The sequence below is a fragment of the Centropristis striata genome, chromosome 14 (assembly GCF_030273125.1).
Source record: "Centropristis striata isolate RG_2023a ecotype Rhode Island chromosome 14, C.striata_1.0, whole genome shotgun sequence".
In the NCBI taxonomy this organism is placed as follows: domain Eukaryota; kingdom Metazoa; phylum Chordata; class Actinopteri; order Perciformes; family Serranidae; genus Centropristis; species Centropristis striata.
In genome coordinates this window covers 21356170-21375028 of record NC_081530.1, presented here as the reverse complement: position 1 = coordinate 21375028, position 18859 = coordinate 21356170, and the positions used below count along the sequence as shown (strand labels likewise).

The window sequence follows — 18859 nt, the reverse complement described above, 5'->3', positions numbered from 1 at the left end:
ACAGCTCACAAAACTAGGACTAAAAATATTAGAGGTATTTTTTAGAGGCAAATGCATGTAAAAGTTGTAATTACTGCATATTTAAGATATAACAATACTAATGAAAATGTAGCTAAGAAGCTCATTAAGATCTAACTAAAAACACGTTTATGTGTGTAGTGTCTGTTGCTTATGGGGTAAAAATGACATGGATGGATTATGGATAATACATTTCACTGCATGGTTGTAATTTAAAAATAATAATATAAAATCTGGAAGTCTTTCACCCCAAAATGTAAAATATTTCTCATACAAACATCAAACATCCAGTAGAGGGAGATGTTGAGCTTTACAGTACAAACAAAATATGGAAAACTGGTCCAAAAACCTGCAAAATCAATCTCATGAGGGAAGTCCAATGAGAGTTTAACACTGATGGTTAAAGCCTTAATTCAGATGCAGTCATAGACTCCAGGAGTCCACGAGGAACAGTTTAAAGATTTAAAGTTTCAAAGAGTGACACATTTTTTCCTTTTTTTTATTGTGATGAAAAACATCTGAGACAGGCGTTTGTCGTTACAATTGCCTTTTGTTGATTTGACCCTAAATTAAAATTTTAAGTGACACATTCTTTCATTGTTTTTGATAGTTGTTCTTTGGGGGATTCATTGGGCGTAACTTTTTTAATGGCAAAAATAAATAAATCTAAGAAAAACTAAAAAAGGGGACTTTAGAACTTTTGAGATCTTTCAAATGTATATCTACACTGTTGCACATAAAGTTGGAATAATTCTGTTTTCAGACACAAACCTCTGTTTATTCCTATCTAAATGCATCAGTAATCACTTTTCACCAGCTGCAAATATTATTATGTGTCCCCATTAACGAGGTGAAATGAATTTAATGCATAACATTTTAAATTGTTTCATGGAAAGAGGTAAAAACAATATTTTATTCAACTTTATGAGCAACAGTGTATATGTTGCAGCAGCAACTGACACTCCAATATTAGGGAAGAGGATCTTATCTCAATAGAACATATTATTTTGTAATATATTTAATGCATACTTTGGGTGATTCTGACTTTTTTCATAATTTATAAAATATTAAATATAGTGTCCAAAGCGTGCTGCTGAAGCCTGATCATCAGGTTGTGGTTTATTCAGCCTGGTACAGGGCACTAGAGGGCATCCTTGGTTTTGACACAGGTGTGGCGGTAAAACAGGAGTGATGGAAGTAAACAGGTCATTTGAAGAGAAAACAATAGTGCTTTGTGAACTGTAAGTTGGCAAGTGTTGACAACATGTCACAGCAGATCGTTACAAAAACAAACTCTGCTCCTGAAGTGCACACCAACCTGTTGCGTGCCTCTGTGAATCATAACATCTTCTTGTGCCCGATAGTCATCATTTTTTTGTATTTATTTTTAATTCTACTCTTATAATTGTTGCACAGATGTTTATTTGTCTCTGTCTATAGGTTGAATGTTTTGTTCATTTACATAACAAACACTTCCGTCAAAATAACATTACTTTCTACAACATAGAGTAAAAGAATGAAACAGCATTAAAAAATATAAAATAATCCTCTCAGCTTTGTGACTGCACCTAATCAAGCTTTTTGTGGCAGGTGAATCCAAACTATACATTAGTATCAGCATCAAAATGTACTTAAAATATAAAAAGTAAAAGTACTCATTCTGCAGAATGACCCCACTCAGATTGTTTATATATTTCAAATATATTATTGGATTATTACTATTATTATTATTGATGCATTTATGTAAGCAGCGTTTTAATTCTGTAAAAAAAAAAAAGGTTGCCCATAAATTAGAATAATCTTGTTTTCAGACACAATCCTCTGTTGATTGTAGTTTCATTTTTATTGGGATGTGTTTGGAAGAGATTGATTAATAAAGTTTTGAGAAGATATACACTTTATCTGTCAAGAATAAATCACAATCATTTCATGCAAAGAGGTAAAAAAAAAAAAAGAGCAACAGTGCATTTTATGATGATGACACAAAGCAGAAAAACTGATCATAATGATTCCTTTTAGTGATGCTACATTGATTTTAATATGATCTCTTCATTACATGACAAACCAACAAATCATAGTAAAAAGTTAAGTACTCTGATTTACAATGATCATTTCAGAATTAGTGCAAACTGTTTTGAAAGTAGAGGCAGTTTATATAAAAACTACAACTCCCACAGGCCCCACAGAGAGGACAGGATGGCAGCACAGAGAGCCACAGTCAGGGAGAGCTGGACCGAAGTGGCTCCGTTACACAAGTTTGTTGTGCAACAAACGAAGCTGCTGGTGTAGCCAGCACCGAAGAGGCTGCCGGTCAGTGTCTTCCCACACAGGTCTGAGTCCAGGCAGCCGCGGATGTGCAGGGTGAGCGACCCTGTTACATTGAACTCTGGGAGGATTAGAGACAGAAGAAGATGTCAGCAGTGATATTATTACATCTGTTACCAAGCAAATATTCACAGGCATCTTTTAGCTGCTCATCAAAAATCCCCAGTGGGGTATTATCTGTAAACTAGACACTGTTTTCAATTAATCTTGATTTGTGATTTGTTTATTTGGTTTTGTAAAATAAATGATTCACTGCTAGTATTGCTCACTGTTTCTGTTACATGTTTTTGATTTTTGCTTTCACTGTTGTTGTATATTTTTACGTATGGGCCGTGTTAACTTGAAAAATTACTTGGTTGTACTTCCAATGGTAGTTTAATGTTGATATTTCACTTATACTTATGTGATTTCTCCTTTTTTTTTTAAATTGGCAAGAGGGACAAAGTGGCCCTACCTGCTTGTACATACTTTTAGTTTTTACAAAAATTTTTACATCTCTTTTTGTTAAGGTATGCCATCTTTTACTTCTTTGTAATCACTAACACTTTACTTAGTTGCAGGGGCATAAATATACAGTGGTATTTTTGCCATATACACATATGTAGTGATGATGCGTAATATGAATTTTGTCCAACGTCAAATCTGTAGTTGGTCGTTTGATGAGAACATATATATGGTAAAAAAGGTAAAAAAATATGTCAAGAAAACTATAAAGGCAAACTCCTGTCTGGAGAAAAAACCTCACAACAGAGGGGTTCGACCTTGTAATACTGGTTCATGCTCTCGTATTTTAGATATTTCTTATATACAGTAACTCTACAGTTATTTGCTAAGTCATGCTGTCCTTTTTCCAGTGTCACCACAAGGTTTATTTGGAGATGTTGACTGTAAAACACTCTCCTCCTCCTATGTTTTGTTTTATTATACAATACCTGAGTTGTAGTTGAATTTCAACCCTTGTTAGGGCCACGGGGCAATCGCACCGAGCACTGGTCCCATACAGCAATAGCTGTAGGGACCAGTGCTCAGGGGCGGGATCAGTGTGCTATTACTTTTCTCTACAGAATACGAATTTTCGCAAAAAACTGCCCAAAATTTTGCATTGGAATGAATGGGACGGCCGAAAAAAAATTAGCGAAAAAGAACAATAATTGGAGATTTTTAAACGTCTACTTCTCCGGCATAATTTCACCTAGAGACTCCATTTAAACTTTAAACATTAGACACAAGTCTTGTGTATCGGTGTATTAATCCACATTTCGATAGGTCATATAGTTTCTTATCAATCCCTGTTCAATGACCATGATCATTTTTGGAGAAATTCTGAGATTATAATGGGTGTGTATTGCACGGAATGTTCGTGTCACAGTGTGTGACATCATCGCCAGAGTGTAGAGGGAGAGAAAAAATTGTCAAAAAATAAATTTGAAAACTGCGCTCCAGGCAGCAAATTCCACTCTAGAGAAATAATTCATACATAGAAACGTAGGAAAATTTGTCTTCTCACTCAGGATCCTCTGGTAAAGCTGTCAGAGTTATAGTTTGGGCGTAGGACGCACAGATGCGCCACCAGCACGCACCAACAGCCTCATTGGCTCCCATATTAAAAACGCAGGGAGATTTCTGAAAAAGGGAGATGTAACAGTTTTTTTAGATCGCTCTAACAAAGCTATTTTTTTCATTTTTCTTTAAAAAAAACATATGTAGACGTTCAGGAAGAACGCAGGATGCTCAAAGTGAAGTCGGATCAATGATAAGTATTATGGTTTTGCAAAAAATGCTTTCTGTTCCAGTCTGTCCACCTCTGGCTGCTGTCACTCTTCCGGAACATTCGACAGGTGGTGGCAGTTAATTCTGTTGATTGCTTTGATCTAATTGCCTTTGATCTTTGATGTGATAACAGTTACAGATACACACACACACACACACACGCGCGTAAGCGCGCACACTCCTCACACATGCATACACATGCTTCAAACACACACGCGCGCACACACACACACACACACACACACACGCACACACACACAGGTAACTTTATGCGATTTTCGCTACACACGCACACACAAATGCGCGCGTAAAAAAAATACAGACTCCTCCAAATACACGTTTCACACACACACACACACACACACACACATTTTGAGGTTAAAGGGCATAGTTTGAAATCTCTGAAGAATCTCATCATAGTGTACACACACCGGCAGTAGCCCCCGTGGCCCTTTCAGAATTTCCCAAGAGGAAATTTTCTAGTATTGTATTGTACTGTATTGTATTGTTATTATATTGGTAGAGGTTTACTTACGTGCTTCTCCAGTGTAGCAGCTCTCAGTCGAGTTAGCACATTGGACTTCTTTTCCAAATAGACATGTCCCAAATATACCAACTGGGCACTGCTTACAGGTCAGGCATTGTGCTGTTTAATGGAAAGAACGAGGACAACATGATATGATCAGTTTCCTCATAACTCACCCAACAACATAGTTTGTACTAATCATCTTTGAGTTCAACAGTAACAGGAAATCCATGTTTCTAGTTTCTCCACATACCAGCACCTCTGAAGCTCATTATGCTGTTTGTGTACAACTTGTACAAAACCAAAGTGTGGAACTCCTATTTGTACTTTTATGTGTTGTTGTGTTTTGATAACATCTTGGCTGGATGCAGTGACTTTCTGAAATCTTTTTAGGGGTGATGGTAGTTGTCTTTTGTGAACTTTGGATGGAGCAAGGTTTGCTGCTTCTCCGTTTCCAGACTTTGTGCTAATCTAAACAATCTCCTAAAGATTAAAATATCTCTAGCAAAGCAAAATTTGACCTGTGGAGTTTTGCATGGCTCAATACTTGGCCCATTATCATTCCACCTCTAAAGTTCTAGGGTTTATACATGAGACTGTCCTTGGCCAAAAAACAATCCCATATGTCATCTTAAAATTAACTTTGTTTACTTAATTTGTAATTAAGAAGGAGAAGAGAGTATAAACAACAATATGGTCCACTTCTGGTGGCTGTAGGGGTCAAACAAACCCAGGAGGCCGGTGTTTTTGTTCCATGTGAACCCCAAAATCACCGTTTTATCACACATCACACTTTATGTCACCCATGTAACCAGCTAGCTTCCAGCAGTTATATAACCATGTGCTCTCTTCCCTCACCCTAAACCTTACCAAATTGCTATTGTTTGAGTAGTTAACAACAGGTTTAAAACGACGACTGTTACATTTTCGTAAGAGGATGGGTTTGATATCCAGCCTGAAACGCTCCTGTGGGTCATATTTAAGAGCAAGAACAAATTACCTATTTACATTCATTTCTCATTCTTTATTGCTGCAATATAAGTGTTAAACAGATACTTATTCAAGTTCAGAAAGCTCTCCAAACACTTCATTTCGCCTTCAAATACATATATTATACTGATAGTGAATGTGACACAGTATAAACAGGAATAATCTCTTAAATCCGTGGCAATTAGTGCTGGACCAGACACTTGTACCAGGCTGAATGTCATTAAACTGTAGTGCAGCGAAATCACCAGAGACTTAATCATGGAAAGCAATTAATATGACCACTCATCTTTATCTTTGTTTGTCCCAAGTAATGAGCTTCAGTTACTGAGAGCCTCACAGTGAAAGCCATTTCCTTAGACTGTCATCCAATTATAGCCTTATGAGGTCAGATTAATATAAACATGTTTACATGTGAAAAAAAAATACTTAGATAAAAATACTTTTTTAGTTCAGCATTAGAGTGAAAAAAAGGCTTAGTTTTACTCATAAATCCTCCATTGGCTTCATTGTACTTCCACTGATTGTACCGTTTTCACCTCAGGATATAAACATTATTCTCAACTTACCTGCTGCAATGAAGGTGGTCAGGACAACCACTGCTTTCCACGCGTTATTCATCCTTCTTGAAGGTAAAGAGGTCGACAGTTTCCTTTTTCTAAAAATGTATTTAAAGATCTAAATACCAGTTTCAGTCAAGAGAGCTTACCAGAGGTAATGACAGGTTTTCAGGTAAATCTCGATGACTTTGCATGAGTGCAAGAATGAGGTTTAGCAGGTTTTGTGTTCCTGTTGCGTGAAGCGGAAGAATTCAGTCTTAACTGGAAGAACTCAGACATTCACAGCCTGGAGGATTTTCAACATTTAATAACTTTCATAATTAACATGCAGTGACAGGTTTCATGGAGCTGAAAGATTTATTTGCATTGGTTGAAGATGTTTTTAAAATGTTCATGAGACTATGACATTGACTGACAATATGTTATTACTGAGCTTTGAATTTACAGACTCAAAGGTTACAACAATGAGAGCATCACAATAAAAGATGTTCTCAAGGCTAATTCAGTTCAGTAATTGTTGCTATCATTTTATGCCTGCGTACAAAGACAACACCCAAATCTTTCTTTGTTTCTTTTAAAGGCTCCAGGTGCTAACAACAGCCATGAGGGCAGCACCCACAGCAGCCGTGAGAGGGAGCTGGACAGCTGAGGCTCCATTACAGCAGTCAGTGCTGCAGCAGGTCCTGGTGAGGGAGTACCCCACAGTCAGGAGGGCGCCCGTCTCAGTTTGGTTGCAGAGAGACGAGGCCATGCAGCCTCGAGTCTGCAGGGTCACGAAATGACTCGTGTTGAAGGCTGAAGGAGGAGGTCAGAGGGCATTATTAAACTTTTAATATAGAAAATAAACAAGTAGCAGCACAATATAGCTCAGATGTGATGATTTATTGTCTTATTTATTTATTTATTTGTTTGTCTTTTCATTAGCCGGCACCTCATCACTACAGGTGTGTGTTTGAATCTACTTTGACTCAACTTTTTACATGTAAAAAAAATAAAAATTCTAATACTTATTTCTAATACTAGTACAAATATCTTAAAGTCCTTTTAAAGTCTACACTACATTTAAAACTTGAACTTTTTAAATTAGCATTAAAAATGTATAATATGAATGTATAATAATAATAATAATAATTATAACAATAATAATAATAATAATAAAGGTAAAATGCACATATTTTCTAAGTAATGTATAATGTTTAAGTAATTTAACAAGTAATTTGTAAATAGAAAAATACAGATTAATGGAAAAACAATAAAATACAGTAATTCACTAAGTGTGTTGCCGGACCGACAGGACATGTCACTTGATTGTTGTACAGTTTGTTTTTTCCTGCTGTTTAAATCTGGGGATAAAATGTGTTATGTCTTATTTGAGAAGAATAAATGATAAAATAATTTATTTTAAATATTTAAAATACATCATTCTGTCCAGCAAAATACTCAAATGAATAAATAAGTATTTTAAATACACTGAATTGAAATACTGCCCATTGTTGTCTGTAAGCTGTATTTTGATATTGTAGCCGACTGAAGTGGAGCTAATTTGACCTACTTTGTATTCTGGGTTGTTTAATCTATAATACAGCATCTTATATTGTAAATACAACTATAATCTGCAGAGCACAGTGGAGCAAAAACTGTAAAAAAAAAAAAATTAAAATACTGAAGTTTATGTACATAGAAAACATTACTTTCCACTACAAAACATACCATGTGTATGTGTACAAGTCTAACCCCAGTTGTCCTGAAATTAACTTTCTGTCTACGAGTGTGTTATTAGTGCTTTTAAACTGTTTGCTTTGGGCTCGGCAGGTATTGTGCTGAGTCGTGCCAGTAACAATGGCTGAAGGTACAAAGTGTTAAAGGAGCAGCACACTGACTCACAGACATTGTCTAATTAGTAAATCATATTATTTCTCCACTGCATGATGCAGCCCTGATTCAATTCAATTATTTTGGTTTTCCATTATCAAAAGTCGCAGACAAGTCCTTTTTTTTGGTACCATTGGAAAGAACGCAGGTTTAAGAAGCTTCTGCATTTGCTTCACTTTTCAAGCTCAACGGTTGCTGCATAGTTAAAAGATCTTATATTTTAAAAGTCTTCCTGATTCCGTGTTTACCTAAGTGGAAGTCACGTATTTGGCAGGGTGTTTGGCCTACTCCCAAAAGAAAATATCATGTTTTTAAATGACAAAGTATTGCAATTTAACATGATTTTGCACCATTATTATTACTATATCTGTGTGCAAGAAGTTGGGTAAGCAGCATATAATACAAGTGCATCTCAGTACATTAGAATATAATGGAAAAGTCCACTTCTAGTAGTTCAAGTCAAATAGTCCAAACCAAGTATTGAGTGCATATGGACATACTTTTCAGAGGGCAACATTTCTGTATTAAACATACTTTTTTATATTGGTCTTTTTTTTTAGGTCTTCATTAAATGTAAGCCATAATCATTATAATTAGAAGAAATTAAATAAATTAAGACATGAGATGTTTCATTCTGTGTGCAATGGATCTATATAATGTGTTATTTCCACTTTTTGAATTGAATTACTGACATATATAAACTTTCTATGATATTCTAATTTATTGAGACGCACCTGTAAACAAACAACACCCAAAAACCTTGAAGACTAAACTTACTTAACAAGTCCACTGGGGACGAATATTAACAATTAAACCATCAGATCTGGTAAAAGTAATTTAGTTAGTTTTGATGCTCTTCACTAGTGTTGGGAACTTAGTTCACAGTTTGTGAATTGGATCACTGACTCTCGGACTGTAAATTGAACTAATCTTTTTTTAAGTCATTCATTTTAACTAGTGCGGCGCCCACAGCCCTGTGGCTGAGCTGTCTGTCACGTGACAAATGAACAAAAGACACAAACCCAACTATCTATTATGAGAAGCGAACAAGTCTACTAATTTCTACTGCTCAGCCCACAGCCCTGCGGCTGAGCATCTACAGCTGTCACATGATAAATGAACCAGAGACTCAAACTTGAGAAAGCATAGTTGAGTTGTGAACTAATCATTCATTTTTCCTGTCCTGACCTGTTTGACCTGTTGCAACAGGTGCATCAGGTCCAAAACAAACAGATTCAAAAACAGTTTCTTCCCAAAAGCAATAACCAACCTTAACTCTCATGCACTGATTTCATACATGGAAACACGGACTATCTAACTGTGCAATATTTTTTCAATGTACAATACCTGGCACTGAGCAATATTTGTCCTAAATGGTGCAATATATTTATGGGTAACACTGTATATAGCACCATATCTGCTTTGGCAAATTGAAGACTGTGCACCTCACCTCCCTTTCTTGCCCATGTTTATATTATATCCTGTATATATTTTCCTTACATTTATTTGGCTATGTTTATATTGTATATTTTTTATATTTGATTTATATTTGATTTACTGTTGCACTGCTTTTTTGGAGTCAGCTTTTAATCTCATTATACATGCGTATAATGACAATAAAGGAATTCTATTCTATTCTATTCTATTCTATTCTTACTATTCTATTCTATTCAAAGTGAACGAAACCTTCACGAATGACACACCACTACTCTCCACATTGACTTTACATTCGTTTGGCTTAGGTGGTGACCAAAATTGATTGTGTGCTGCACCTTATAATGATAGGGAAACCCCGTGGTTGGTACATTCCAGGGTTTGTAAAGGAGCTACATATTTCACATTTCACAAGTATTGGTTTCCAAACAGGAGTGTGTCACAGTCACCATTGAAAACATGAAATCAGCTGACTATCTGATTCTTCTTTTAAGTGGCTGTCAGAGAAATGGCTGCTTAAATATAAAAAAATATGCAAAAACATTGGTATGGTCATGTGTCTGTCTATATGGAGCAGAAAGTCATGGTTGGGCTGCTCTGAGTTGAACCTGTAACCTGTGTCGGTCACACCTCAGTCTGTGAGATCAGAACAGGTTTTTCACCTTCAGTCTGAAGCGTCTAGTGTTACAAGGTCATCAGGGACACGTTCATCTGGTCTAGAAGGGACAGAAGATGATCAATGGTGTGTTACTCACTCAGTTTTCCCCAGTAACAGTTGGGCTGAGAGCCACTGCAGGTCTCTGTGGACTTGAACAGACATTTACCTCCGATGCCCACTTTGCAGCTGTGACAGGTCAGAGACTCACCTGTGATCCAGACAGAAAGACAAGGGACGATGATTTATTCATCTATATAACATGAGGAAAATAAGTCAGATCAAAACTCCAAACTGTGTCATTAAAATAAACATTAAACAAATGTCGAGACCGTCTTATTTTTAATTTTTCATCAAAGTCAGCATTGTAATCTACAAACAACTCTCATTTAAATGAGCTAAAGTGGTTAATAAACATACTTTTTGTGATTCAGTCATTATTATTTTATTTTTTTCTGTTATTGCTTTAATTTATATAATGAATAATTTATATCAAGTGATTTAAACACAATTTAATCCTAGATTTGCAATATTAAATAGATAGATAGATTAGGTGATTTATCTTGAAGAGTTTAGAAATAATGTTTCTCTTTATCAACATGAAAGATACAAGTGCGTTATGTTTGGTCTCTTACCTGTAACAAACATAGCTGTCAATGCTGCACATATCCAGATGAACTTCATGATCTTGCTGTCCAACAGATATGTGTTTTATCGAGAAGTTTTCGGCACAAATAAGATCTCAGCGCAACAGGGTAGATGAGAAGTGGGTTTCAAATGAGCGTCATCAGTTCAGGATCTGCTTATATGTGAAAGGTGTGTCTTCAATGGATATAGAAAATTTTTGATTTTTATTTGTCAAACCCTATTATATTCTCAGAATGACCATGACCATTTAAAAGCCAAACAAAGAGGAAATAGAAAGGATGGATGACTCATGCCTGCCTTTGTGTTTGTGTACATATTTACATTCATGTGTTTGAACCTTTGTGATTTTCTGAACAACGTCTCAATAATATTTTTTAAAAGACTGCCCTAGGAAACAAAGCTTATGTCAATAGTTTCTCAACAAATATTGAGATTCTTTGTTAAAGCAGTGAGGAGACTCCCCCTTCAGTTCTTTATGGTATGGTGCTTTAAAAAAAAAATGATGGCATTTGAGAAGTTTTACTCTTCACTTTAGGAAAATTATGAAAAACTGATCTCAAATCTAAGGTACATTTACAAGTGTAGTATAGGATATAAGTTGAAATATAAGAAGAGAACATTACTGAGACTTTTCAGAGATATTTAAGATTTGAGGTTGTTGGGGAAAAGTCTTTAAAAAATGATTTGCATCTAATAAAAATTTGCTGCAAAATATGGTCTTTTTTCTTTATGCTAAGCTAAATTGACTTGGCAAAAGGAGACAAAGTATTTCTCCAAAATGCCAAACTATTTAAAGGGAAACTGATTTTAATGTAAACCATATTCTCTGATGTTTTTTTGGGTAATAGATTGATGGAGGCTTCAATTTTATCCTTCGGGCAATTGCACATCGTCAATGACCGTCCAATAAAACTCTTGTTTTTGCCACTGACAGACTCATATTGTTAACATTATGAAAAGGACGGTACAGAGAATGAGATTTTGATGAAGTGTCATTATGAAATCTCATAAGCAAAGTTTAGCGTTATCTGTAAGATTTTCAATGATTTTCACAATGTGGATGCTGAATTCAATGGCTGCCCATGTTTAGTAGGAGTTAAAGCACACAGATGAAGAGTTTCAATAAGTTCAGCTGGAGCCAATTCCAGCTGACATCGGGGGAACGCCCTGGACGAGTTCTGATGAAGTGCCGAAAAAATACCATCACAAGCTCTGCCATCATTTTTGCCTCAAGACATTCATACTGAGTCCACAATGGGGTACTATTGATGTCCCCATTAGTCATATCCCAATCATGTCTCTTAGAAGCTACATATTGATTTCAAGGTTTTGTTCCAATTAAACACAGAAAACTCGAATGGAAATAATTTATTGTGCCAGTTATCATTATTGGTGTTTAGTTGCCTTCAACACAATCACAAACTCTGTGGTCCGTGAAGGTACTGAAATACATTAATTACATTGAGGAGGTTTTAAAAGGAATGTGAATTACATAGAAAAGCATTAATATTCAGTGATGTAGCTACAAAATGCGTGTACAGTAAATTTAGACCAACTGTATTGTAAAGAGTCATGATGAAGCCAATATCCCTCCATTATATATCATGGGGACACTTTTTTAAAGCAAAATAAAGATATCAAAGGAGAAAAAAGTGATGGAATTTTTAAATTAAAATGTGCAGCAACTCAGATTTTCCCTCATTTATTCGTCTCTACAGGCCCCACTGACTCCAAACTGCCACCAGAGCAGCACACAGAGCTGCAGCGAGGGGCAGCTGGACAGAGGAGGCTCCATTACACAGGTTCGTGCTGCAGCAGGTCTTGGTGACGGTGTAGTTTATGTTCAGGATGGTCCCAGTACTGTTCTTACAGTTGGTGTTAACCGTGCAGCCTCGCTCATGGATATCCGCTAACAGGCCGTCCTTAAAATCTGAAGGAAGTGAAGAGGAAATTCTTCTGATTACAACTAAGAATTTAAGGGTTTTAATGAGCTGAAGAGGAGTTCACACAGTGGATTTACAGCTGATTATGACACTTTTTGGGATAAAGTATGATTACATTTGCTTGGTTTAACTTTATATACATTATATATAGGCTACTTAAATGTAACTAAATAAAATATAGGCCTGCATTAATCAATTTTTCTTCTTCATTGAATCAAAATATTTTCTCTTGAATGGTTTATACACTAAAATAGCTACATTTCCTACAAAATTATGTCCAGTGACGTATTATAAAAGCCATGTAGGTCCCTATAGGATTGGCAGGTGGAAGGATTAAACAAACCCTGGCTTTCAAATGTATGGAAGTAATTCTTTATAACCCTAACCGTATCCTTTTTCCTAACCCAACAGAGAAGTTTTGGTGCCTAAACCTAATTATACAGTTCAGGGTTTAGAACAAAAAATCAGAGAAATGTAAAATTCTTTAAGACTAATCAGCTTTCTGACAAAAAAAGAATTAAAAAAATTAAAGAAATGGCATTTCAGTGCATTTTGCTTCCCTGGTTGTGTGTCGCTGTGGTTGTATTGAAAGGCTGGGCATTTTTGTAATCATACAAAAATGATTAACAAGTCTCAAGCAGTTCATCTTACTGGCAACACCGGAGAAGCATCTGTCCTGACTGCTGCTGCAATTTACAGGCTCCCTGATGAGGCAGGTGCCGAGGATCCCCGCTTCGCAGGTGTAGCACTGCAGGGACTCGACTGTGCAGAAGGAGAAATTGTAGGGAAAAAAATAAGGAGAACATTTCAGAGTGTTAGGGTATCAATCCATTGTCATATACTGAAGTTAAATCAATAGCCACAAATATCTGGCTCCATTTAGTTACACCTTTATCAAACAAGCACGCTGTAATCACAAAGTACACATCAAGACTTTGTTTCATAACCTCTCAAGGTGAACACTGGCTGCAGTTGTGTTATCTCAAAGGGAATTCAATCCAGGATACGTGTTTATGACTTTGAGTTATCTGAGGTTTCTGTTACTCACGGTTACATTTTACAGCAGTTTGAATTTACAGATACAACATGAAAACTTTGTTTGCTTGCTTCGTCAAATCCTGTAAAAATAAAAACAAAACTCCAATGCAGGTTTCTGGTCAATGGCACAAGATGTCAGATGGATATCTCAAAACTTAGACTCATAAAAATGGAGAAGTGATACCACTAAAAAATATGATATAATAGGATTTTTTAATCTATTTTAATTTGGTTCGACTGAGCCTTTTAAAGCAGGACAGTTTTGTGTATTTTAGGGTGAAGCTTTTTTATAAAGCTGGCCTTTAAGTCATATGTCTTGCCTTGCATTGTCTTTAAGATGACAAAAAACACATAAATATAACACATTTTAAATTAAATGAACACGCTAACTAAACTACAGCACAGCCATTTTTTATTGCTGGATAACCTGCATCTCTATGTTGTATGGGCTTGAATGGGGGTCTGTGAGATTTCGATTTTGTGAAATGATGTTCAGAATTAATTTTAAGGCCTATAAATAAGCATGAGAAATTCTATTTTGTGAATGTGTGGAAAATAATCCACAGTTTTGAGAATGTGTAAATACAGTTAGAAAGCTATAAGTGACATGTTTTTGTTCATTTCTAATGTAGGTTTGTCAGGTTCACAAACAACTACAGGTTTAGAAAAAACAACTCTGAACTGGATTCCACAAACTCAAAATCTTATTGATCCTCCCATGAACACAGAGAAATGTTTTGCTTTCCATCTACAAAATAAAATAAAACATCGTACCTGTAACACTCAGAGTCAGTAGTGCTGCACAGCTCCACAGAAATCTGTTCATCGTGATGCTTTTGGATGTACCTACAGATGAAAATAAGCTGTTGGTTGATGTGAACAAACTGTTTCAGAAGCTGCAGGATTTAGTTTGAGGAGCAATGACTCACGGTCAACATCCTTATACATGGGGGAGTTTTATCAGTAATATGCATCAACAGTAGTGATAAGAAAGTTTGTAATGGGTGACACATTCCCTTAACAGGAATTGAAACAATTAAGTAGGCTAAAAACCCAGTACTTCAAAATGTAAAATTAGTTTCTAACAATGGGTAACCTGACAGCCATCAGATGAGCTCAACTAGGGCTCATTAAACCCATTCAAATTTTCTTCTAATTATTAACTGGAAAGGCTATTCAACACCTAAATTATGCAAAAGGAACTGAATTATAAATGTTAAGGTTGCTTTGACCAAGTAAATACTAACAGAAGCAGGAAGTATTGTAATGTAGTAAAAGTAATGTATTACTTTTACGCTCTAAATGATTTTTTAAATTAACTATTTCAACAGTTTATCCATTACTTTTAGCTAACTATTTAAATCCACAAATGCTAAATTTGAGAACTATTTTAGCTGTTTATTTATTACTTTTATGCACTAAATGTTTTATTTAATTCATTATTTCACCTGTTTATTTGTGACTTTTAACTATTTGAATTGTTTGCCAATTACTTTTAGCTAGCTGTTTCAACAATTTATCCATTACTTAGAACTAAATATTTAAATCCACAAATGTTAGCCAACTCTATATATCCATTAATCTCAGCTAACTTGTAAGCTAACAGTTCATTATTTATCCATTACTTTTAGCTCAACAGTTAGCTAACTGCTATTTATCCATTACTTTTAGCTCAACAGTTAGCTAACTATTAACTATTTATCCATTACTTTTAGCTCAGTTAGCTAACTGTTAACTATTTATCCATTACTTTTAGCTCAACAGTTAGCTAACTATTAACTATTTATCCATTACTTTTAGCTCAGTTAGCTAACTGTTAACTATTTATCCATTACTTTTAGCTCAACAGTTAGCTAACTGTTAACTATTTATCCATTACTTTTAGCTCAACAGTTAGCTAACTATTAACTATTTATCCATTACTTTTAGCTCAGTTAGCTAACTGTTAACTATTTATCCATTACTTTTAGCTCAACAGTTAGCTAACTATTAACTATTTATCCATTACTTTTAGCTCAGTTAGCTAACTGTTAACTATTTATCCATTACTTTCAGCTAACTGTCAACTGTTTATCCATTACTTTTAACTAATTGTTTGTTTATACTTTACTTTTAGCTAACTGTTAACTATCCATTACTTTTAGCTGTTTATTTATACATTACTTTTTGCAAACTGTTAAATATTTATCCATTACTTTTAGCTAACTGTTTGTTTATACATTACTTTTAGCTGACTGTTTGTTTATGCATCACTTTTAGCTAACTGTTTGTTTATATATTACTTTTGGCTATTTCTTTCTCTTTGCACTAATGTCTATGCTTGGCTTCTGTGCTTTTAACCCGCACTGCTGGTTGGGACACTTCTCACAGTCATTTAGAGCACACTGTGTGTATAATGGTATAATTCTGGTTAGCATTACTAGCTGCCACATCTCACTGGCGTTCCATGTGTCGTATTAGAGAGCCAGAGCTGACAGCTAACAGGTACCTAACAGTTTGACGTGCAAAATACAAATTTACCTCTTAAATAGTATTTTTACTGGCTCTCCAACAAGATGCATCATATCTAAATACTGAAATATTAAGATATAATAATATTGTGGCAACATATTTTAGACCCCTCTGCTGCACATAACTAATTACTTTTAGCTGATTGTTTCAACAGCTAATTATTACTATTGGCTACTTTGATAATCATTCGAATATAGTATTGATAGAATGAATTTGAATTATAGAATTATTATAGAATTAATTTATATTATGTAGTTTATAATGTTAAAATAGGTGTCTCCCCCCCCCCCCTGTGTGTGTGTGTGTGTGTGTGTGTGTGTGTGTTAGCCCTGTGATTGACAGGTGACCTATCCAGGTGTACCCCACCGCTTGCACTATGTCAACTGGGATTGGCTCCAGTCCCTCAGTAAACCCTCAAAGGATGCAGGAATGAATGCATGATGTTAAATAAGTAGCAGAGTCAACTCATGTTGTTGTTTTTTAAACTATTTTCTTTATTTCCACATCAGTGTGTTGTCCAGTAAGACACAAAGTAATTAAAAGGATAAATAAAAAATGATTACAAAAACAAACAGAAAACAACAGCCTGGAAGATTTACGAGCTCCATGTTTCCCTGAAACATCCCATTGATCGACTTCCATGATGTGGACACTTCAATTTTGTGGTTTTAGAACGTATACATAATACAGACAAAAGCTGAGCTATGAAAACTAGAGTATCACAGTATATGAGTGTGTAATAATAATAGTCATATTCATAAACTAGTAAGGTCCAAATTGTTTATTTCAGATAGTGCTTTTGTTCTTGTAAGAACCGTGTATGGTGTCATTTATCATAATAAAAATTGATTTAAAGAGCAGCTGGCTGCAGCTGGTTTTGTGAATCAGCATTTGGTCAATTACAAGCTTCCCATCAAGGAGGCCAGGACAGCTACACCGAGGGCAGCGGTGAGGCTCATCTTGATGGATGAGGCGGCGCCGGTGACCGTGACGGGGTTGCACTTGTCTGTTGAGCAACAGGTGATTGTGGTCGTGTAGGAGACCCCAATGATGGTGCCATTAGTGGTTGCGTTGCAGCCAGCGGGCTCCATGCAGCCCTGGTTGTTGAAGCCCACAGAGGTCAGGGAGGTGAAAGCTGCAGAGAGATGTACATTGAGTTAAATACAGTTTTGAGGTCTAAGCATGGAGATAAATCTGGTCGGATGTGATGCTTGTTTGGTTAGCCAGGAGCCCTGGGTGTGTTTGTTGATCAATGTGTGACTGGGCGTCAGAGTATTTGGGAGTGATTTTAATGTAATGATGCCTTTTCTGTTATGCAATGTTTGAAGGGAAAGGGTGTGAGCTTTAAGGCGGTTAGAAGGCAACCTACTTGTTTTTCCGGTAAAGCAGGAGCTGGTGTTGGTGGAGCAGTTAATCTCAGAGTTGCTCACGCAGAAGCCCAAAATACCGTAGCTGCACTTGTTGCATGTCAGGCTATCAGCTGAAAGAATACAAATAGAAGCAGCAGAAGTTGAAATACAATATATATATAATTCAAACAAATAAGTAGGGATTTAGAGATTTTAGAAATTTTTCATTTTGTTGATATTGACATAAACATTTTGGACACAAATATTTTTAGACCTTTTTAAAACCAACCACTTGATTGTTTTCAAAAACTTTGTGTAACTGTTTTGAAAAGAAACTCTTTCGGACTTCAGGTGTTGGCAGTGATGTTTCATTCCAGTTACAGCAGTTATTGTTTTGGGGAATTTGTGGTCCCACCACACCCAAACACAACTAGCCCAACCTCGTCCAAGCTGAATAAACAACCAAATTCTGATGGACATATCATGAAACCATCTTGCTGATCTGAACGATGTTTTTTTACGATATGTCCATCATGTGAAAGGATGCATATCAATGGTGCACTTTTTTATTTAATTTACCACTTCATCAAAACCAAACATGAAAACATATAATCTTGCTTTAGTCTAGTAGTAATAGTGGCTGAAAGGTTTTACTTTCTCATGTTTTAATTGACTGCCAGTTCTTACATTCAGTGGAGGTCAATTTTTAATTAAACTACTTGCTTATAAAGAAATTAATATTTTGCTCATTTGTGAATTATCCCAAGCATTTGTTTCTGGTAAGATACTTTGTTTTTGTTTTGTTTTGTGGGGGGAAAAAAGCGCACATAAAAATGAAAGCAAAGAGATTAATATTATTAAATAAAAAAATATTAAATATATAATAATATTATTAAATTATTAAAATACAGTTTAAAGATTTTTTTAAAAGAAGACGATGGATGAAATTGGTCCAACATTTTTCACCAAAACAAGTTATTATACATGCACTGGTTTAGGCAATTGATATTATCCTAGTCATCAAGTGATAAAGCAATTAAAAAAAATAATAAATGAATAATTGCAGTAATACATTTATAAAAATTGATTGATAATTATTCAGTCTTACCCAGCATGAAGGATGCAACAATTGCAATGATTCCAATTACGATCTTTGCCATTGTGATGTGTTGGTTTGCTTCTTGGTTTCTGCTCAAAAAAGAAATCCTTCCTCTCAGGTTGCT

At 35.4% G+C, this 18859-nt stretch overlaps 4 protein-coding genes across 5 annotated transcripts; all 4 read right to left on the bottom strand.

The window, feature by feature from the left end:
• Positions 1-1965: 1965 nt before the first annotated feature.
• On the bottom strand, positions 1966-6288 carry LOC131985450 (sperm acrosome membrane-associated protein 4-like). Its single transcript, XM_059350564.1, has 3 exons — positions 6196-6288; positions 4649-4759; positions 1966-2404 (listed from the first exon to the last, which is right to left on the bottom strand). The coding sequence occupies exons 1-3, from the start codon at positions 6245-6247 to the stop codon at positions 2181-2183; spliced, it is 387 nt and encodes a 128-aa protein (XP_059206547.1). The 5' UTR covers positions 6248-6288; the 3' UTR covers positions 1966-2180.
• Positions 6289-6760: 472 nt separating this feature from the next.
• On the bottom strand, positions 6761-10831 carry LOC131984466 (protein Bouncer-like). Its single transcript, XM_059349279.1, has 3 exons — positions 10783-10831; positions 10248-10358; positions 6761-6981 (listed from the first exon to the last, which is right to left on the bottom strand). The coding sequence occupies exons 1-3, from the start codon at positions 10829-10831 to the stop codon at positions 6761-6763; spliced, it is 381 nt and encodes a 126-aa protein (XP_059205262.1).
• A 1428-nt stretch (positions 10832-12259) lies between these two features.
• LOC131985535 (prostate stem cell antigen-like) lies at positions 12260-16341 on the bottom strand. Of its 2 annotated transcripts, none has more exons than XM_059350696.1 (4): positions 16297-16341; positions 14551-14622; positions 13390-13500; positions 12260-12725 (listed from the first exon to the last, which is right to left on the bottom strand). In XM_059350696.1, the coding sequence occupies exons 2-4, from the start codon at positions 14600-14602 to the stop codon at positions 12508-12510; spliced, it is 381 nt and encodes a 126-aa protein (XP_059206679.1). In that variant the 5' UTR covers positions 14603-14622; positions 16297-16341; the 3' UTR covers positions 12260-12507. The 2 variants fall into 2 exon arrangements, with proteins under 2 accessions (XP_059206679.1, XP_059206678.1); XM_059350695.1 differs by lacking the exon at positions 16297-16341 and adding an exon at positions 14706-14922.
• An 845-nt stretch (positions 16342-17186) lies between these two features.
• Positions 17187-18859, bottom strand: LOC131984268 (sperm acrosome membrane-associated protein 4-like). Its single transcript, XM_059349122.1, has 3 exons — positions 18745-18859; positions 17657-17767; positions 17187-17422 (listed from the first exon to the last, which is right to left on the bottom strand). Exons 1-3 carry the CDS (start codon positions 18794-18796, stop codon positions 17187-17189), a joined length of 399 nt encoding a protein of 132 aa, XP_059205105.1. The 5' UTR covers positions 18797-18859.